Source organism: Erpetoichthys calabaricus, chromosome 3 (genome assembly GCF_900747795.2).
Source record: "Erpetoichthys calabaricus chromosome 3, fErpCal1.3, whole genome shotgun sequence".
Lineage (NCBI taxonomy): Eukaryota > Metazoa > Chordata > Cladistia > Polypteriformes > Polypteridae > Erpetoichthys > Erpetoichthys calabaricus.
The window spans coordinates 284,672,693-284,695,554 of NC_041396.2; the positions used below are offsets into that span (position 1 = coordinate 284,672,693).

At 42.0% G+C, this 22,862-nt stretch overlaps 1 protein-coding gene across 3 annotated transcripts in view; it reads right to left on the minus strand.

Moving 5' to 3' along the window:
- Positions 1–22,862, minus strand: part of LOC114649053 (endonuclease domain-containing 1 protein-like) — a 132,003-nt gene that overhangs the window by 9,348 nt on the left and 99,793 nt on the right. The window contains exon 1 of one of the 3 annotated variants that reach the window (XM_028798468.2): positions 2,483–2,977. The exons of the other annotated variants lie outside the window; for them this stretch is intronic. Coding sequence (XP_028654301.1) covers positions 2,483–2,845 — 363 coding nt within the window. The 5' untranslated portion in view covers positions 2,846–2,977. Of the gene's footprint in view, positions 1–2,482; positions 2,978–22,862 lie in introns of those variants that run through there. 3 annotated transcript variants of the gene reach the window in all.

A 22,862-nucleotide genomic window follows, 5' to 3' on the forward strand; every position in this document is an offset into this window, starting at 1 on the left:
GGGTCAGATGAGGTGGCTCGGGCATCTGATCAGGATGCCTCCTGGACGCCTCCCTGGTGAGGTATTCCGGGCACGTCTAACCAGGAGGAGGCCCCGGGGAAGACCCAGGACACGCTGGAGGGACTATGTCTCTCGACTGGCCTGGGAACGCCTTGGGATTCTCCCGGAAGAGCTAGAAGAAGTGGCCGGGGAGAGGGAAGTCTGGGCATCTCTGCTCAAGCTGCTGCCCCCGCAACCCGACCTCGGATAAGCGGGAGACAATGGATGGATGGATGGATGGATGGCATTTGTGAGTTTAGCAGGGTACTGCTGCTGATCTGTGCTCTTCTTCCTGGAGAAAGATGCTCTTTCTTATGAATTTATCAGATAAGAGGGCCCCAGACATGGTGAAATTGTCTGCTTTCAATCATTGCAAGACTTCAACAGGGTCTTTACTATTGTGCCTGTTCTTCTATCATCTGATTCCTCTATTACTTTAATTCTTCAGACAAATGCATGTAAAACCGGCCTGGGTGCCATCTTCAATCTGATTGTTGATGGCGTCAAGCATTCTTTGATGTACCCAAGTCAGAGACTGGTGGGCTGGGACATCAATGGAATAGGAGACTCTTGTTATTAAATTGGCAGTGACCCAACTCCACTATTACCTGCTGGGCTGGGAATTTGCCCTAGTGACGAACCATGTATATAAAGATTTTAACAATAGGGTTATCCGATGCTTCCTGGACCCACACACCTACAGGTTTGTGATCATCCATTGCAAGGGCTCCCTCCATGCCAACGCAGATGCCCTGTCCTGTGTCCACAACCTCAGGGGCTTCCCGTATATGTGGGTGTTTTTTTTCTCAAAATATTTCTGTTCTCCTATCATACATATTGTGTTAATTAGCCACTCAAACTTTGCCACATACAGTACAGTGTGTGTGTGTGTGTGTATGTGCATGTACTCTGTGATGGACTGGCTCTGTGTTCACTAAAACAATACAGATGTTTTATTTAAATCATCTGTACTGTTCTTGTTCTGAGGATGCATTGAAAGGCTCCAGCCTCCAAATTACTTGAATTGGATTAAGGGGGTCTGTGAATGTTCCATTGTGTTTATTTAATTTACAGTGCCTATTAACAGCATTTTCCCCCTTTGGAAATGTTCACACTTTATTTTTACACAGCATTGGATCAACAGTGGATTTAATTTGCCTTTTTTGACACTAATCAATAGAAAAAGAACTCTGATAACTGTGACAACTAGGGGACACCCAAAACCCCAGGCACAAGTCCCAGTTTATTAAAAAGGGTTATTTTGATTAATACCTTACACAAAGATTTCAAAAGTGGCATAAACGCAAAACAACAATTCCTCTCTCTCTTTGTCTCTTTTGCTCTTTCTTCTCCTCCTCTACCATCCTCCATGCCCAACTCCAATTCAACTGGAAGAGGTTGAATGGCTTCTTTTATCTAGCACCCAGGACTACTCCCAGTGTTAGGGCATAGCCCAATGAAAACACTTTCAGGTCAATTGGAAATCCCATTAAGTACAGAGTGTAACTCCATGCAGCACCCCCTGGTGACATCCACGGACACCAGCAGGGCTGTCCTCACTGGACTAATGTTCCCAGCATTCCCTGTGGGTATCTGAATGGGTACCAAAGCCCAGGGATGCTGCCAACTAGTAGGTCAGGGGAGCATACAGCTTTGAAACAGAGCCTCCTCCGATCTCTCGGTTATACTGACCTCCTGGCCGGTTAAGGGAATGAGGCCAATCCTGGCCGGGACACTAACCCATGTGCTGTCCTTTACAGTATTTTAAACTAGTCAAGCCTTTATCACACATAAAGCATGCTGATTCTCGAATCATGTGTTGCAAAGGTGACAAATAATTACTCAGGGCAGGAAATATACATGTGAAGAAGTGTAGGTGTTGTTATAGAAAAAAACACTATTGTTTCTTCCAGAAGTTATTGTCATGGTGTTATTACTACTGACTACTGACTGTTGTGAGTTGTGCTCAATGCCAGCAGCAGCCAATGTGACTTAATGCAAATTAATTTTTCTGCATTGACATTCACGTCAGTGCACTCATATGTATAATACATTCCTTTGTACCAAACTCACTCTACACGGATACATGTGTTGGGACATGATATAAGATGCAATGTGAATAATACCCACTAAGCACTAGTCAGCTAGCATGTAGAACATATGCAGTATCTGGTAGATATGGAGGTACTGGACATACTTATTTAAGAACAAGTGATACATTTTTCTAACAGAGATTTATGCTGAAGGAAAGGAAATCAATCAGCCATTCAGTAAGTCTATCAATTTATTTATCAATCAGAACACTTTCTATTCAGTCTTAGTTTGAAGGCCATTATAATATCAAGTTTCTCTTCTACTGCATAGTAATCAATATGATGCTTTTATTTTCTATCAGTTAAAAATTGGAGTAATGTTTTCTAAAAAGGCTTAGTTTCAGACTTACCTGAGGTTCCAAACGAAAGAAACCTGGTCGCTTACTACAAGGTTTGCCTTTATCTACCAGGTAAGCAGAGTAGAGAGGAATTCTCCGGCCCCTGTCATATAAAGTGGCAAAATAATATTGGTTGCCTTTTGATATCTTCTGGCAGATATAAGCAGGTGAACTTTGTTGATAGGCTGCTAGACATTGGGGTGCCTTGCTGTCTGGGAGGTGCTCTTCTGGAACAGGGAAGGCAGTCTTCTCAAAGCCATTTGGGGGTTTTCCCCCAAAAAAGTATTTAATACAAGAGGAGAAGTCATTCATCACCTCTGCTGTGCCTGAGGCAACTAAGGCAACAGCCACAATGAGAAGATAAAGTGGCTGCATGGTGCTGCTTCAGCTAAAAGGAAGGATCTGTTCTGGAGGCAGTAAATGTTTTTCTTTTATATACGCTGAGAGGACCTTCTGCTGTGACATAAACTGATCTTCATTTACAAAAGGAAGCTGTGAAACAAGTGGAAGAGTACAAAAAAAAAACAAAAAAAACCCACGCCTCAAGCGAAACACCCAAACATGCAAAAGAGGAATCAATTTTTATTTAAATCATCATTTAAATCATTTCCAATTATTTAATGATATTTAGTGTGTATTTATGTCTCCATGTTCTGGTATTAATAAAAAATAATACATAAATAAAATACACTTTTTGGGAGTTACTTCAGAGTATTATTTATACTACTGTCAAATTGCAATAACTGCAGCATTTCCTGGAACCTTTTAATAAGGAAATGATTAGAAGATTCAAATCAGCTGAATTCCATTTTTTTTCTGATAATACCTTGTCTTAAATACAAAATTAAATGCAACAAATATAGGAAAACTACCACATTAAAACACCATGTAGAAACAACTTAAAAACTGCATTAATGTAATCTCTATCAAATTTAATTCGAACATATTGTATAAGCTAGCATTAGGTTCTGAAAGTGTTAAACCATTAAAAACTGTCTGTATTTTTTATTTTTCTTATTGTATGGAAAGCCACCATTATTTACCAGCCCTAGATCAGGAATGTGAAAAGCGATTTAGTGAACATAGAAAGGTGATTAGGTGAAGGTCATTCTTTGGGTCGGGTGGTAACTATGTTTTGGTTTTAAAAATAATGGAGGTAGGTAAAGGACAGAAAAGCAATTACAATACAATACAATACAGTTTATTTTTGTATAGCCCAAAATCACACAGGAAGTGCCGCAATGGGCTTTAACAGGCCCTGTCTCTTGACAGCCCCCCAGCCTTGACTCTCTAAGAAGACAAGGAAAATGGAAGAAACCTTGGGAAAGGCAGTTCAAAGAGAGACCCCTTTCCAGGTAGGCTGGGCGTGCAGTGGGTGTCAAAAGAAGGGGGTCAATACAATACAATACACAGACAGAACAAATCCTCAATAAAAAATAAAAAATAAAAATATTTTAGATTTATGGAGCTGAATTTAACAGTAGATGATATCACATAATAAGATTTGGATAATTTTAGACTCCTGGAGACTTCATCCATCAAGTTGCCTCCCCCATTTGGCCATTCTACGGCTGAAACAGCGCTGGGCCAGCCAATCTGATGAAAGGACCCCTCTTTCCCACGATTCCTGCGATCCTCCATCAGGGATGACTTTACCTTAGGCAGGCAAAACAACTTGGCAGGTGGGCCGTGGCACTAAGTGCCACATTTGAGTACAGAGAAGAGAAACAGAATAGGTGAGGGTTAGTATCCAATTCTAACTATCATGTTACTTGTGTTTTAGTGCTAATGACTAACATCAGAGATGCAGTCTGTACAGTTAATCAGCAGCTCTAGTCAGGATATGCTAAACTGAAGTAGTGAGTCTTCAGCCGGGATTTAAAAGCTGAGACCGAAGGGGCATGTCTTATAGTAACAGGCAGACTATTCCACAGTTTAGGGGCCCTGTAACTAAAAGTTCGACCTCCCATTGTTATTTTATTAATCCTTGGAACCATAAGCAGACCGGCATCTTGAGATCTTAATGTGCGCTCTGGTTTGTAAGTCATGATAAGTTCAGACAAGTAAGCCGGACCGCGGCCATTTAATGCTTTATATGTTAAAAGAAGGATTTTGAAATCTGCCCTAAACTTAACCGGGAGCCAGTGTAAGGATTTAAGAACTGGAGTTATGTGTTTGTACTTTCTTGTTCTTGTAATAATTCTTGCAGCCGCATTTTGGATTAACTGGAGGCTGCATAAAGAACAGTTTGAACATCCAGTGAACACCGCATTGCAGTAGTCAATCCTACTAGAGATAAATGCATGAATTAATTTCTCAGAATCCTGTTTATTTAGAAAGCGCCTTAATTTCCTAACATATTTACGATGGAAGAAACATGTTTTGGACAACTTTGTAATATGCGCTTTAAATGACATGCTAGAGTCAAAGATAACTCCTAGATTGCGGGCTGAATCAGTAAAATTAATTGAGATTCCAACTGAGTTAAATGGTGACAAAATATTGTTACGATCAGCGTCATTCCCTCCAACAATTAACATCTCTGTTTTATCTGTATTTAAAGACAAGTAGTTCTCATTCATCCACTCCTTTAATTTGCTAACACAACTAATTAAAGACAACATCGGAGAAACTTCATCTGATTTAAATGAAAGGTATAACTGGGTGTCATCTGCATACAAGTGAAAATTAACATTATGTTTCCTAATGATAGATCCCAGTGGAAGCATGTAAAGGGAAAACAGTAAAGGTCCCAGTACTGAGCCCTGCGGGACACCATATTGAACTTCTGTGTATAATGATGGAGTACTGTCAGCACATTTCTGTACATATTGGAATCGATTTGATAAATAAGAACTAAACCAAGCGAGCACGGTGCCTGTAAGCCCAATATCATTTTCTAGCCTGTGTAGTAAAATAGAATGGTTGATGGTGTCAAATGCTGCACTTAAGTGCAACAACATAATTACAGTGGAGTTTCCTTCATCAGAGGATAGCAGAATGTTGTTTACAACCTGCATTAGTGCCGTTTCTGTACTATGACCAGTGCGGAAATCAGACTGGAATTTCTCAAATAAATTGTAATGCGTAAGGTGTGACTGAAGCTGATTGACGACTACTTTTTCTAGTATTTTAGAGAGAAATGGTAGATTTGAAATAGGCCTATAATTAATTAGTATGTGTGGGTCTAGGTCTGACTTTTTAAGTAATGGTTTAATGACTGACACTTTTAGTGTATCAGGTACTGTGCCATGCAATAATGAACTACTGATAATGTTTAGAATAGGCGCTGCAAGAACATTCATTGCACTTTTTACTAGTTTTGTTGGCACTGGATCTAGGGAACAAGTAGTGGGCTTCATTTTAGAAATTAAAGTTAAGACTTCCTGCTCAGTTACAGGATTAAAATTACTAAAGTGCTGAATGCAATGTGAGACAGGGTCTGCTAAGCTAGTATTTGGTTTGTAGTGTGATGCAGAGATCTGGGATCTTATATTTTTAATTTTCTCATTGAAGAAGTTCATAAAGTCTGTACTGCTAATATCTGTTAGTATTTTGCACTGTTAATCTGAATTTCCATTTGTTAATTTAGCCACTGTTCTAAACAGTACCCGAGGATTTTTATTATTGTTATCTATTAATGTAGAATAGTATTCTGAGCGAGCTTTAAAGAGGGCTTTTTTATATTTATTAACACTCTCTGTCCATGCAATTTGAAAGACATGTAGCTTTGTTGTTCTCCATCTGCGCTCCAGTTTTCGACACTCTAATTTAAGAGCTCGAGTGTTTTCATTAAACCAGGGAGAGTTTCTATGTGCTTTGATCACTTTTGTTTTAAGGGGAGCCACTGTGTCCAGAGCATCTCTCAAGGTCACATTATAATGTGATGTTAGCTGATCTAAATTGTTCTCCACAATTACACTTGACTTACTCAAAGTATCTATAAATTTTGAAGCAGAATTACAATCTAGATGTCGCACTGTCTTTGTTTTAATCTGGGAGTGTGTTGACAAGGGCAGGACTAAATCAAATGTAATTAAGTAGTGATCGGAAATAGCTTCATTTAATGGAGTGATATTTAAATTTTGAATTTCAACTTTGGGGCGGCACGGTGGCGCTGCTGCCTCGCAGTTAGGAGACCTGGGTTCGCTTCCCAGGTCTTCCCTGCGTGGAGTTTGCGTGTTCTCCCGCGGAAGTTTCCTCCGGGTGCTCCGGTTTCCTCCCACAGTCCAAAGACATGCAGGTTAGTTGGATTGGCAATTCTAAATTGGCCCTAGTGTGTGCTTGGTGTGTGGGTGTGTTTGTGTGTGTGTCCTGCGGTGGGTTGGCACCCTGCCCGGGATTGGTTCCTGCCTTGTGCCCTGTGTTGGCTGGGATTGGCTCCAGCAGACCCCCGTGACCCTGTGTTTGGATTCAGCGGGTTGGAAAATGGATGGATGGATTTCAGCTTAATGGAGTGATATTTAAATTTTGAATTTCAACTTTGTAAGTTATAATTAAATCTAATGTGTGGTTATGATTATGAGTTGGACCTTTGACAATCTGACAAAATCCTACTGAATTTAACAAATAAGTAAAACATTTGCTAAAAGTGTCAGTTTCCACATCAATGTGTACATTAAAATCCCTCATCAGTACTACGTGATCATAATTTATAGCCAAATCAGGTAGAAGGTTGCTAAATTCAGTCATGAACAATGAATATGGCCCTGGTGGTCTGTAGACTAGCACTATAATTGTGTTGGAATCTGTTTTAATATTTAAAATGAATGCCTCAAAGGATGTAAAGTTGCCTAAATTTTTAGAAGTGATTTGCATTTTGTTACAATGAATTATTCCAAGGCCTCCTCCTCGACCAAAATCTCTAGACTTATGAAGGAACAAGTAGCCATCTGGTGACGCCTCAGCTAGGGGAACAGTGTCACATTTACTAAGCCAGGTTTCAGTGAGAAGACACAGATCAGATTTTGTACTTAATATAATATCATTTACCAAAACAGCTTTAGTGCCAAGAGAGCGAATGTTCAATAAGCAGCATTTAAAACTGCATGGTTCTTTCTGAACTGCTGATATATTTTTTGTTTTAATTTGAAGTAAATTTCTATTACAGATGCCCCTGGTGGAGGGTCTCGTTTTATCCCTTGGTCTAATTATACACCTTATTTTTTGGTTATCAATTAATTTAAGGTTTGTATCAAGACTAAATTTACTGGATGCTCCATGACAAGGATTATGGGTAACAGCTTCAGGAAAGTAACAGGTGGGATAAACAACATCCTGTGATTTACTTCTTACTTCTGAGTAAGCATGAAAATATATTGGTGATACTGGTAAAACTTTACGAATGAAGGATTTGTGTTCTTGGGGTCGAAAATGATGAAAAATGTTCATGTGCAAAAAAGATACTGATAAGAATTGTAATAAATGTGAATGGTTTTCTCAATGATTGGCACTCACTTCATTGGACTGAGACGGTTTTGTGCATTTTTGCAATTAAATTTTATCCTGCTTGCTCATCCTGAGACACCAAGTGTTTCATTTGAAGTGAAAGTGAGTCCATTCTCCACAACAACCATGCAGCATATTTATTTGACAATACTACTACAACTATAGGTATATATATTGTCACGCATGCTTGTCAGAGGAACACCATCCAGGTTCCACCCAGGTATGTAATAGCGGCACTGCCACTATCAGTGTTGTCTACCGTTGTCTCTAAAGTGCTGAGAAACCACCATATAAGGACCACGGACTCTGCCCCTTCAGGTCCCAGGACCTTAAAAGCCCAGATACCCAGAGGAGATGGAGGTTCTGCAATCCCAAAGAAAGAACCCAAAAGAAGCCTTAATAGATAGTGTTTGTATTTGTTAGAACACCTGATGGTGATATTTTTTTGCCATTGAGTACTGTTTAATTTTTGTTTTCTCAAGTAAATGAGGAAAGCCAAGTTGGCACCCTAACATTTGCCTTGCCTTATGATTCATCATTCCCTTGACTTATTGGACACTGATAGCAGAAAAAAGACTCTTTAATGTCAGACAACAGTCCTCTGCAAAGTGGTCTAAATTAATTAATAAAGGATGATCACAAAGGGAGGCATGGCATACTCTGCCTCAGCCAGGAAGCAAGCATGAAAGGCTATGGTAATAGAGGGTATACTGGCAATCCCAGATTCAATGGATGGAAATCCCTTATCCAGCTGGTAGGCCAGAAGAAATGAGGGACATTGGGAAATTGCCTTCCATGCTTGTGTTGTTCCCCACAAACTGGATGACAGCCTTCCCCTTTAAGTCTCTTGTTTGAATTCTTGTAGGGCAACATGGGATGTATGGTTCTGTAGGGTTGCTGAATTCAGTTCCATGGGTGCAATCAGGGGGAGCTATCGGGAAGTGAATCCCTCTTTCAGTGTACTTCCAACTGATCCAGAAGCACTTCCTGGAGACAATGATTTGGTAATGCAAATACTCCTGAGTCAAGTTTAAAAGGAAGGCCTCCTCATCGCCCAGTGAGTTGGAGTTAAATGTGAAGGAAGGATAAAGCTCACCTGGGAGGGGTGGAAGAAAACAGTAAGAAAAAAAATTATAATATGTATTCTGGGTTGCAGAAGAAAACATTTATGTAAGGTATTTTGTTTATGAACCCAAGACTGTTGCCTGTGTAGTTGCGTCAAATCAATGGGGCTCAGTTACATCAACTGATGGACACAATTTTCATAGTTGGCAGGATTTTTCTGGCCATCTGCTTGGCAGGGACATGCACATTATTAAATTAATTGTGGCTAAAAGCTCTGACACATCTTTGCACTTTATATATAAACATGATTGTCAAACCTTTATTATGGTAGAAAAAAATGCTAAAAGGTGTGAACAACATTGGGAAACAGATTTTCTGTTGACATCACTCACCTGTGAACTTGCTTCACAGGACTGCTGCATAGACAGCAACAGGAAACTCAGCCCTATGGAGATGTTCACCGATGGGCCAGTCAGAGAGGTATGTGCCATCACTGGGTTTGATCAACAAGAGAATGACTTACAGTATTTCTCATGTCTTGTAGCTACCAGTACCTTGTAGTAGGAAAATGGCATGCTATCTGCCGGACTTCCGAATCCCCAGACAAGATGGTGATGATACACTGAGGGTGAGTCTATTAACAAAGTCCTTGGTCCACCATTGGCAGATAACGATCTTCTGAGCGAATGTGGAGAACCCTGGGAATATTGTAATGACAACTTGAGCCCAGATCTGTTTCTTCCTGAGCCAAATACCAGTGACCAAATCAATCAAAGACATTTCATGAGTGACTATGTTTTGAATGTATGTAATATTAGAGGATGGGATTCCAGCAGCCATTACTATAAGCACTTCAGAATAGGTCATCCACCTGAAGCTAAACAAGTTCAGGCCCAACTAGTACTTGGATGGGAGACCAACCAGGAATAGCTTGGGTTGTTGCTGGAAGATGTTTTGATGAGGCCAGCAGGGGTTACTTACCCTGTGGTCTGAATATGTATCCCAATGCTCCAGTTCAGTGATGGGGACTCTATGCTGTAAAAACGATGCTATCCTTTGGACCAGACCTAAAACTGTGGTCCTCAACCTTGGTGGTCATAAAAGACCTATGGGCATCCTTTGTAAAGAGTAGGGTGTATCCCGATGTCCTGGCTAAATTGCCCACCTCAGCCTACTCATTCTGGCCCCCGAATAATCTCCTGTCTCTAACTGGCTAACTGTCTCTCACCCCTTCAGCACCTAATAGCTCATGTGTGGTCAATGTACTGGTGCAAAAAGGAATCATTTAGGTGGATGCTACACATTAGTGGTGGTTGTAGTGGCTTCCCACTCACTATGTAAAGTGCTCTGAGTAGTGAAGAAAGTGGTATATATAAATCTAAAGAATTATTATTAGAATTATTATTATTATTATTGTTAAATTGATGCCGGACTGGTCATGTATAACACCACCAAGATTAAAACTGGATATGAGGTATGGGACTATAGCCTGTGTAGTTGTGTCAAGGGGTTGGAGCTCAGTTAGTGGTCATAGTGGCTAAAATATATAAAACACAAAATTACTGAAAGCATAAGTATTCACGGGGGGCATGGTGGTGCAGTGGTAGCGCTGCTGCCTTGCTGTAAGGAGACCTGGGTTTGCTTCCCGGGTCCTCCCTGCATGGAGTTTGCATGTTCTCCCTGTGTTTGCATGGGTTTCCTCCGGGTGCTCCGGCTTCCTCCCACAGTCCAATGATATGCAGGTTAGGTGCATTGCGATTCTAAATTGTCCCTAGTGTGAGCTTGGTGTGTGTGTGTGTGTGCCCTGCGGTGGGCTGGCTCCCTGCCCGGGATTTGTTCCTGCCTTGCGCTCCAGCAGATCCTCATGACCCTGTGTTAGGATATAGCGGGTTGGAGAATGACTGACTGACTGACTGACTGACATAAGTATTCACACCTAAATCATCAATGGTGCAGGCATTTGGATTTAGAAGTTCCAGAATTAATTCAATGTAGAACACCCATGTGGTAGTTCAGCTGGCTGTTGTATAAATGCACTTGTATGTGGTAGGGCCAACTTGTGGAGAGCCTGTATAGTGGGCTAATCTACACAATGAAGACAAAAGAAGGTCCAAGCAATGCCATGAAAAGGGATTGAAAAGCACAAATCAGAGGATGGACTCAAGATAATATCAAAGTCACTGAATTACCCTTAAAGTCCAGTTAATCAATCATTATGCAATGGAAAGAATATGAAATATGGCACAGCTGTAAATCTCCTGGAGCATGCCTGAGTGATCATTCAAGGAGAAAATGGATGAGGAAGGCCACCAAAACACCTATGAGATCTCTGAAGGAGTTACAAGCTACATTGATGTAGATTGGAAAGACTTTGCAGACAACTCTTGCTTCAGGGCTTCACCAGTTGTAGATTTATAGGAGAGTAAGAAAGAGTAAAAATGCATAGGACATCTTGGCTAGAGTTTGCTAGAAGATACACAGGACAGCTGGAATAAGGTTCTATGGTCTGATGAGACCAGAATCAAGTGTTTTGGCCAAGTATATAAATGCAATGATTGAACACTGCTCTTTTATTAAAAAATCACCATGCTGACTGTGAAGCATGATGGTGGCAGTGTTGTGCTGTGGAGATGCTTCTCTGCAGCAGATCCTGGAAGGTTTCTGAGGGGAAAATGAATGCTACAAAATACAGGGAAATCTTGGAGGAAAATCTGATGGAGTCTGAATGACACCTGCATCTTCTTCTTCTTTCGGCTGCTCCCGTTAGGGGTTGTCACAGCGGATCTCTTCCATATCTTTCTGTCCTCTGCATCTTGTTCTGTTACACCCATCACCTGTATGTCCTCTCTCACTACATCCATAAACCTTCGCTTAGGCCTTCCTCTTTTCCTCTTCCCTGGCAGCTCTATCATTAGCATCCTTCTCCCAATATACCCAGCATCTCTCCTCTGTACATGTCCAAACCAACGTAGTCTAGCCTCTCTGACTTTGTCTCCCAACCGTCCAACTTGAGCTGACCCTCTAATGTACTAATTTCTAATCCTATCCATCCTTGTCACACCCAGTGTAAATCTTAACATCTTTAACTCTGCCTTTCCATTTTTCATCCTCTTCATAGCTGTCCTTACTTCCTCTTTGCTAATCCATTGCACTTCCTGATTCAGTATCTCCACATCATACAACCTCTTCTCTCTCTCATTCTCTTCATTCATCAGCCTCTCAAAGTACTCTTTCCATCTGCTCAACACACTCTCCTCATTTGTAAGTAAGTTTCCATCTTTATCCTTTATCACCCTAACCTGCTGCACATCTTTCCCAGCTTGGTCCCACTGTCTAGCCAATCGGTACAGGTCCTTTTCTCCCTCCTTAGTGTCCAACCTCTCATACAACTCATCATACGCCTTTTCTTTAGCCTTCACCACCTCTCTCTTCACCTTGCACCTTATCTCCTTGTACTCTTGTCTACTTTCTGCATCTCTTTGTCTATCCCACTTCTTCTTTGCCATCCTCTTCCTCTGTATACTCGCCTGTATTTCCTCATTCCACCACCAGGTTTCCTTTTCCTCCTCCCTCTTTCCAGATGTCACGCCAAGCACCCTTCTTGCTGTCACCCTTACTACATCTGCTGTAGTTTCCCAGCTGTCTGGTAGCTCTTCACTGCCACCCAGTGCCTGTCTCACCTCCTCCCTAAACTCAACCTTGCAGTCTTCCTTTTTCAATTTTTACCATTTGATCCTTGGCTCTGCCCTCACTCTCTTCTTCTTCTTGATCTCCAACGTCATCCTACAGACCACCATCCTATGCTGCTTAACTACATTTTCCCCTGCCAGCACTTTGCAGTCTTTAGTCTCCTTCAGATCAACTCTTCTGCATAGGATGTAATCTACCTGTGTGCATCTTCCTCCACTCTTGTACGTAACCCTATGTTCCTCCCTCTTCTTAAAATACATATTTACCACAGCCATGTCCATCCTTTTGGCAAAATCCACTATCCTCTGACCTTCTTCATTCCTCTCCTTGACACCATACCTACCCATCACCTCCTCATCTCCACTGTTCCCTTCACCAACATGCCCATTGAAATCCACTCCAATCATCACTTTCTGTCCCTTGGGTACACTGTTCATCACTTCATCCAACTCACTCCAAAAATCTTCTTTCTCACCCATTGCACACCCAACTTGCGGTGCATATGCACTAACAACATTCATCATCACACCTCCAGTTTCCAGCTTCATAATCATTACTCTGCATGACATTCTTTTAACCTCCAAAACACTCTTGACATACTGTTCCTTCAGAATAACTCCTACCCCATTTCTCCTCCCATCCACACCATGATAGAACAATTTGAATCCACCTCCGATCCACATGGCCTTACTCCCCTTCCATTTAGTCTCTTGCACGCACAATATATCAACCTTCCTTCTCTCCATCATATCTGCTAACTCTCTCCCCATACCAGTCATACTGCCAACATTCAAAGTTCCTACCCTCAGTTCCACTCTCTTTACTTTCCTCCTCTCCTCCTGCATCTGGACACGTCTCCCCCGTCTTCTTCTCCTCCTTCTTGTTCGGTCACAGTAGCCCAATTTCTGCCAGCACCCTGTTGGCTAACAGTACTGGTGGCGGTCGTTGTTAACCCGGGGCTCGACTGATCCAATATGGAAATTTGTATTGTTATCCACATATTGATTTGGCAAAATTTTACACTGGATGCCCTTCCTGACGTAACCCTCCCCATTTATCCGGGCAAAGAAACACACTGGTTTGTTCATCCCCTGTGACTGGGTTCGAATGACACCTGCATCTGAGGAGAAGATTTGTTTCCCAACAAGACAACAACTATAGGATAAAGCCAAAGCTATTCAGGCTTGGCTTAAAAACAACAATGTTGATTTCCTGGAGTGGACAAGTCAGAGTCCACATCTCAATCCAACTAAGAGTGTGCGACTGGACTTCACAAAGGTTATTTACTCAAAATCATAATGACACCTGACGGAGCTTGAGCAGTTTGTAAAGAAGAACCTGGAGAATGGGGAGTCCAGATATGCAAAGCTGACAGAGAGAAACCTGTACACACAGACTCAGTTGTACACACAGACTCTACTGAATATTGACTTTAAGGGGGTGAATACTTTTGTGACCAATATTTTGAGTTTTATTGTAAATAATTTAGACCACTTTGTGGAGAAACCAAATTAAAACCACTGTGATTTAATGTTGTATAAAAATAAAATATGGAAACTTCCAAGGGGTGAATACTCTTTATAGGAATTGTAATGTATCCATAGATTTTTTGTTATCTTCTGTGATGGGTTGTGTGCAAAAAACTATGCCACAAAACAGGCACTGGGCTCAGCAAAGTTCCATCCATCCAACCATCCACTTCTGCTTATCCGAGATTGGGTCGCGGGGGCAGCAACTTAAAGCAGAGATGCCCAGACTTCCCTCTCCCTGGCCACTTCTACTAGCTCTTCCAGGGGAATTCTGAGGTGTTGCCAGGCCAGCCAAAAGACATAATCCCTCCAGCGTGTCCTGGGTCTTCCCCGGGGCCTCCTCCCGGTTAAACGTGCCCAGAACACCTCACCAGGGAGGCGTCCAGGAGGCATCCTGATCAGATGCCCGAGCCACCTCATCTGACTCCTCTCGATGCAGAGGAGCAGTGGCTCTACTCTGAGCTCCTCCCGAGCTGAGCTTCTCACCCTGTCGTTAAGGGAAAGCCCAGACACCCTGCGGAGGAAACTCATTTCAGCCGCTTGTATTCGCAATCTCGTTCTTTCTGTCACTACCCAAAGCTCATGACCATAAGTGAGGGTAGGAACGTAGATCGACTGATAAACTGAGAGCTTTGCCTTATGGCTCATCTCCTTTTTCACCATGACAGACCAATGAAGAGCCTGCATCACTGCAGACCGATCTGCCTGTCGATCTCCCACTGCATTCTATCCTCACTCGTGAACCAAACCCCAAGATACTTGAACTCCTCTACTTGTGGCAGGATCTCGCTCCCAACCCTTTTCAGGCAGAGAACCATGGTCTTCCATTTGGAGGTGCTGATTTCCATCCCAGCCGTTTCACACTCGGATGAGAACCAATCAAGAGAGAGCTGAAGATCACGGCCTGATGAAGCAAACAGGACAACATCATCTGCAAAAAGCAGTGACCCAATCCTGAGCCCACCAAACCGGACCCCCTCAATGCCCTGGCTGCACCTAGAAATTCTGTCCATAAAAGTTATGAACAGAATCGGTGAGAAAGGGCAGCCCTGGCGGAGTCCAACTCTCACCGGAAATGAGTTTGACTTACTGCCGGCAATGTGGACCAAGCTCTAACACTGTTGTACAGGGACCGAACAGGTACCCCATACTCCCGGAGGACCCCCCTTTTCCAAGTCCACAAAACACATGTAGACTGGTTGGGCAAACTCCCATGCACCCTTCAGGACTCTGCCAAAGAGGATGTAGAGGTGGTCCACTGTTCCCCGACTAGGACGAAAACCACACTGTTCCTCCTGAATCCCGCCTCTCCAGGACCCCCAAATAGACTTTTCCAGGGAGGCTGAGGAGTGTGATCCATCTGTAGTTGGAACACACCCTCTGGTCCCCCTTCTTAAAGAGGGAGACCACTGCCCCGGTCTGCCAATTCAGCAAAGTTATTAACAAAAAAAGAGTAGGTGTTCTAGAAATGCACAATAGCAAACAGTCAGGGGACAGAGGGCCCTGTGAGTTTACAAGTTGTTCCCCAAGTGCAACAGCATGGAAGAGACAGAAAGAGTTGCAATGTGGGAGGAAGGCACTAGTGTTTTCATAATACTCATAAGGGCAGGTAGACTCAGCAGTTGCTAGAGATATAATACTAATTTTGTGGAGGCCAGTAAAGGTTGACAGGAATACTTTCTATTCAATAGAAGGAATCACTCAGCCATAGGTTAGCAGAAGTGGGATCATGTTTCCTTTTTAAAGGAGGAGGCTAGGAGGACTGACAAAGAGGCCATGAGATACCCCCTAAATCTATTAGTTGGCAGCGCACAGTATTAAGATGAAAGAAAACTAATAAAACCAGCATATTAGGGGAATAAATTAAAGTGGTCTGAAGAAGCCACCAGATGGTACTCTGACTTGTTGACCCTGAAACATCATAGATAACAAATCAAACTGTGCAAGTACTACAGGATTTGGTTAAAAGTGGCTGGGTGAAGCTTGAAGCCACCTCAAATTATGGCCCACAGAGTTTAAAGCCATGATGGGAGCTGGGGTTAGGGCTTAGTGGCTGGATTAAAAGGAGGCAGAATAAGTACAGAAGAAGAGAAAGAAGGTAAGAGAAGGGAGTGCTTTATATGTTGTACAGTTGGGGAAATGGCCAAAGAGCTCTTTATGGTAGAAAAGGAATTAACACCCATAAATGGAGGCTTAGGCAGGCTGTAGTTGTTTTCCTATTGTTATTTTGCCTTAGTCCAAATTTACCACTTCAGTGTAATTTTGCTTCCTTGTTATTTAGTTTAGGTTTAGAAGGTAATTATTGAGGTCCCCTCCATTTACAATCCTAATATGTTTCTTAAAGTGTTAGACAACAATAACAATGCCAATCAAATGAGGGAAAATTCCTACTATTGAACTGACCATATAAGCAAAGGGATATATAAACTCAGATTTGAAGAAACCCAGTATTGTTGGCTTAATGCAGCAGAACAGCAGTCAAAGTGGGGACCAGGTAAACACATTGGGAAGGTAATGCAGCACAATCCAAAAAGTATTCACTTAAGGTTAGTTTGAATTCTGTGTTTCATCAGATATAGAGGAGGATACATATTGTGAGTTGTGATTTGGTCAGAACAGTAAAACACTGGTAAGAGCTCTTAGAGGGTCTTCAAAAACCTTGAGGAAACAGATGTTGTTGCTTTATTAGTATTAATGCAATTTGGAATTAATTTCATCCAGTTTAAGCGATGTATGCTGTATCTGTTGACTTGCTTCTTTCTAGTTCTGTTTCAAAGCTGTATGTTGTATACTAAGCACACATATTTAGGGCTTCATTTGTGCCTTCATTCCCAGTAGCCCCTTTTTTCCTTGGTAGTGTTAATTAAAAGCAGTTGAAATTGTGTACAATTGGAACAGTACTACATAAAAGTAAGCCTGCAATAAGTTTATTGTAAGTTTTCTCCAAACCTTTTTTCTTATTTTACTTTTTATCTCAATTCAATGTTTTCTGAACTCACAACATCACACCTTGGTGACATTATTGGGGGGAACTGTAGATGGATCATTTTGTCACAAGTACCATTTAAAAAGAATGAATTTAACAGCATGGTGCCAGATCATTTTTTATTACAAGAGCAGAGACAACCAATTTATAGAAATATCCATCCATTTTCAAATCTGCTTTATCCTTTGCAGGGTTGCAAAGAACCTGAGCCTAACCCAGCAAGCATTGTGTGCAAGGGATTGTTACACATGTGTGCATGGGAGGCAGCTTAAGGGCTTGAATGAGAGTAATTCTGAGCCAGACCGGAAGGTAGCTGAGTGTGCTAACTCTTTCGTTTTTCTAAAGACCATTTACGGGAAATTCCACCTGGCCCTGATAATGTCATTCCTGGTTCCGGCCCCTTTGACGTCACTTTTGGGTGCGAGCCTATGGATGAAGACCCTTCCAGTTCCTGACCCTTTGATGTCACTTGCTATACTGACCTTTAAAGCCGCCACCATTCCTCCATCCCCTCAGTTCTGTTCTGGACTCCAATCTGTACCCATCAGTACAAACCTTTAAGCCATTTTGCAGCCATTGAATAATATGTGGGTGGCTTGTGGATGAAAGACGCTGAGGTAAGCAGGAGTGCAATTAATCAATGTTAGTTTATTGTAATAATTAATAAACAGGTGAGCAGCAAGTATGGATCTTTCTGCTTGCAAGTCAGAAAGACTCTAACTTCCCCATCTTCAGGCTGCTTATATAGTTTTTTGCCTCTCTGTGCCCTTTTCTAAAATATTTTTACTCTTGCTTTAGTGCTTCAGTGTTTCCTCTTTTTGCAAGCTTTTTTCTAAGTCATCACATTTTTATTTTTATTCCTAAACATAGAACAGTCTTTTGCTAACAGTTGCTTTTAGGAAATTACAAAACATTCTTTTGTTATCAGTTGTTGTCACCCTGCTTTAAATATTCTTGCTTACACACACATTTATAATAGTCAATTGCTTATATCAGTATATCAATATCAGTACATTAGTAATAAATATATTGTAGCACTGTGGTGGGCTGGGGCCCTGCCCGGGGTTTGTTTCCTGCCTGTGTTGGCTGGGATTGGCTCCAGTAGACCCCCGTGACCCTGTAGTTAGGATATAGTGGGTTGGATAATGGATGGATGGATATATTGTATCTTTGTATTATATGTTATAGCTTCCACAATTCCAACCTTTGCACATATACTGCGCAGCAAATAAGCATTCAAACCTCACTATTATCATAGGGTGTCAGGGTAATGTCGGCATCAGCAGGTGGGATCATGGTGACATAATCAGTTTCCAGGTTGATGGGAGAAAGCGGAGCATACAGCAGAAACTGGGTGGTAATTGGTTGAGTCACCAAGGAACGAATACAAGGAATGACACAACATAAAAATAAAACAGCAAGAAGAAGAACAACAGCACTAACAATCGTGAACTGCGTAAGGGAAAGCTCCCAATTCACTAGCAATAAATCAATCCAATTAAATATGGAAGGTGGTGCTGATGACTGATGTTCATTTCAATATAGGCTCGTTCCACAATTTACAATGTGAAATATGAGTTCAAGAAGTAAGAGATATTGGAATGGTCCCCGCCAGCAAAGATGATGCCAGCGTTTTCTTTGGGTGTCCCGAATCAAAACCCACAAATCGATCAGAAGAAGGTGCATGGATTGTCCTTCATTCGATTCTCGCCAGGCTTGTCGGACTTGATTGTGTATCTCCCTGAGGGAATTCCTCAAGCCTGTAAGGAAGGACAACAAATCATTTTTAACCGTGTGTAGCGTAACATTACCTGAAGAAAGTCCCATCAGCATCGGTCAGGCGGTTAGGATTTCGAATGTGACACCATTTAAGATTTGCCTTCCCGCTGGCCTGATCTGGTTGATCTGCCATATAACCCAATTGCAGACAGGCATCCTTAGTGACCAGGCTAAGGGAGCCAATACATCCATGTCAGTAGCCACTAAAACTAAACTACTTTCAGTAATACAAAAAACAGATAATGTGGTTATGTATTTCTACCCAACTCTTTTTGATAACTCTCTTTGTGGTGTAAAAATGTCCAGGAAAGGTATTTTAACCTTTGAAGTTCTTTCTATATTGGTAGATAAATTAATACCAGCAATGCCTAAACTGTTAGCCTTGATTCGCACATACTGTATGTCATGCAATATTTATCTGTTTAACATTCACTCAGCACAGATAAGCTCAAATACAGAGCAAGAATATCTCAGCACTCACAGAGGTTACCTCAACTTTAATAGCTTAGCAGAGGTTTGAAGTGCTATGTAAAAAAACCTTCCTCCATCTTCAAAGAAGGCAGTCATGGAGCCCAGATGAGAATGGAGAACATTTCTTTATTTGCAAAGAGTTATGCACAAATGTATCAGTTCATAAAATGAGCATTCAATAAAACAATTAATTTGCTTTTATGCTTGTTCTAACTATATCAACTTATATAATACATCAATTCCTCAAACTGTTAATATGCAGAACTTTATTACCTTATCCAATCAACTAACGCCACCAGTAATTCCTGACTCTTGTTGATTCTCCCAGTATTCAAAACATCACCTCATTAATTTCTCTGAAAAATTGTGTTACTGGTTATTGTAGATGTCTGTCTACAGCACATAGTTATTTAACTGTCTTGAAAAAAGTTCACCTGCTTTGATTGGTTTCTCACCAACATGCAGCATTGTGATAACAGAACTGCCTCCTTCTTTAAAAGATGTTTATATTTATTTGGTGTGAAAATGAATGTGTTCTGGGGACATCGGTCTCTAATCAGCATAGTGTTATATCTACTTATTGATAGTTAGCAGCAATACTATTGTTTAAACAATTTATATGTGTAAACTCTATTGTTAAGCAAAGAAAATTGGAATGTCCCTTTGTTTAAGCAACCCATGTTGACCTAGGCTGAGATTGAAGCAGTTACAGTATATATCTCTAGGCAAATCAGAATCGTGAAGTTTGGCCAGAGATGTCTAATGTCTGCATGCTTCTTTTATGCTTTTAGCGCCTTACAACTATGGCTACAACCTATAGCAACAGTGGCTCGTACCTGGCCCAGGTTCCCCAAGACCCAAATAATGTCTTTAAGCCCCAGATATAATCAGAAGGGGTTGCTTTTCTGAAACTGTTGATCTAGAAGAAATGATTTTGCCTGCTTTGGATGAAAGGCTGCTAAAATATTTCTGTACTCAGAAGGAAGCGGGAGATAGTAGGACAGTGGACATTTCTGGAGATTCATTTCTTTAGTCCAGTCTGAACTTTCAAAAAAGGGAAAAAATTTTATTATGTTAGTCTGATTTTCTTTCTTTTTTTGTATTTACAATTATTTTAACTGTTTACTGATGACTTCTTTTAACATTTACAGTGGATTCAGAAAAGTATTCAGACACCTTCACTTTTTTACATTTTGTTATGTTGCTGTGTTGTGCCCAAATCATTTAAGTTATTTTTTCCCACATCAACCAAGTTCAAGTTCAAGTTCAAAGTTTATTGTCATGTGCGCAGTAAGGAAACACGTTTCCCTGTACAACTAAATTCTTTCTCTGCTATCCACACCAAATGCCAAAACTAAAGTATATAGATAAACATAAATAATAAGTAGCAGATACTGTAGATAATAAGTAACAGAGGCAGCATAAAGTATAAAAACAGAATAGAACTATAAAGTGTAATTGTGCAGGTAGGTGTGTGATGGACAAGTCAAATACACTTGTGTCAGGTAGATAGAATGAGGTGAACCAGGGTTATAAACTCCAGTCAGTTATTTAGGAGTCTAATGACCTTAGGAAAGAAAGAGTTCTTTAGCCTGGAAGTCCTGCATTTCATACTTCTATACCTCCTGCCTGAGGGTAGCAGTGTGAACAGTTCGTGTTGGGGGTGGGTTGAGTCCCTGAGGATCAAGGCAGTTCTCCTTCGGACTCTGCAGTTGTAGATGCTCTGCAGAGAGGGCTGTGGGGTGCTGGTGATCTTCTCAGCAGTCTTCACCACTTTCTGCAGGCTTCTGTGGTCCATAGCAGTAGTGCTGTTGTACCAGACGGTGATGCAGCTGGTCAAGATGCTCTCAACAATACAGCTCTACTTCAAGCCCTCGGATGAACAGTGGCCGGTGAGGTCTCCTCTCCTTCCTCATGTCCACTATCAACTCTTCGTCTTGTCTGTGTTGAGGGTGAGGTTTTTGTCCTCACACCATGATGCCAGACTGTCCACCTCCATCCTGTAGGCCGCCTCATCCCCACCAGTGATGTATCCTATCACTGCGGTGTCGTCTGCAAACCTATGGATGATGTTATCTTTGTGGGAGGCAACACAGTCATGGGTGAACAGGGTGTAGAGGATGGGGCTGAGGACGCATCCCTGTAGGGTGCCTGTGTTTGTGATAATGGTGGCTGAAGTCCTATCACCAATCCTGACAGACTGGGGCCTGCCATTCAGAAAGTCTAGGAGCCAGTCACAAAGGGTGGGGTGCAGACCAAGTGCAGACAGTTTATGGGTGAGTTTATGGGGGATAACCGTGTTAAAGGCGGAGCTGTAGTCACCAAAGAGCATCCTGATGTAGGGGTCTTTGTTCTCCAGATGGGAGAGGAAATAATGTAATGCGGCCGCAATGGCATCTGAGGTGGATCTGTTGGGCCGGTAGGCATACTGCAGGGGGTCCAGAGTGTCCGGTATGCTGCTCTGAATGTGGGCCAGCACCGCTCTCTCAAACCACTTCATGATGATTGGAGTGAGTGCGACCGGCATGTAATCATTCAGGCAGGTGGGTGGGCTTTTTTTTAGCAAGGAGGACCATGACTGTATTCTTAAAGTAGGACGGAATGATGCTCTGACTGAGGGAAAGGTTGAAGATGGAGCAGAGAACAACAGCCAGCTCATTGGCACATGCTCAGAGAGCCCGCCCAGGGATGTTGTCTGGTCCTGCTGCCTTATGGGGATGATATTCCTTAGTGGTTTGTGTACCTGACCTGAAGAGACCATTGGTGGGGTGTGGGGTGGTGTTTGGTGGTCCAGATCCAGCCGTGCAGGCTGCGGCTTACAGAGCTCCCGAGTCCGTGGTGTTTAGTGTTAATCTTTGTTTGTCTTTGTCAACTAGTATAAGAAAAGAAGTAGATTTAAGTGATAGTAGTATGCAGACATACATTTATGAGTGGAAAATTCTGCTCTATTTCTGAAGAAACTGCGCCGAAATATCCAGTGAGGTCGCAGAGACGCTCCACAGCCTTTGCTTACTTCAGCAGCCTGAGAAGCTGAGCTGGTGGAAACGCAAGTGAAGCGATCAGAAGCAGAAATGAGGGAAACACGGTGGTGTTAGCACATGGCTAAAAACTAACCCCACCCGACCTGTGATACCGTCCATTCTGCTCGCGAACGTCCGATTGCTGGACAACAAGCTGGATTACATAAAGCTGCAGCAGGCCAAGAAGTGGGAAATGAGAGACTGCTGCATCTTTATTTTCACTGAGACATGGCTCCAGGAAAGCATTGCAGACTTGGCCATCCAGCTAGACGGACTGACCATCTTCTGAGCGGACAGAGATGCTTCTTTGTCTGGTAAGACCCACGGGGTGGGGGGAACTGTGTGTTTAGGTGAACAGAGTGGTATACGAACACTGCCTCAGTTGCATGACACTACTCCCCGCT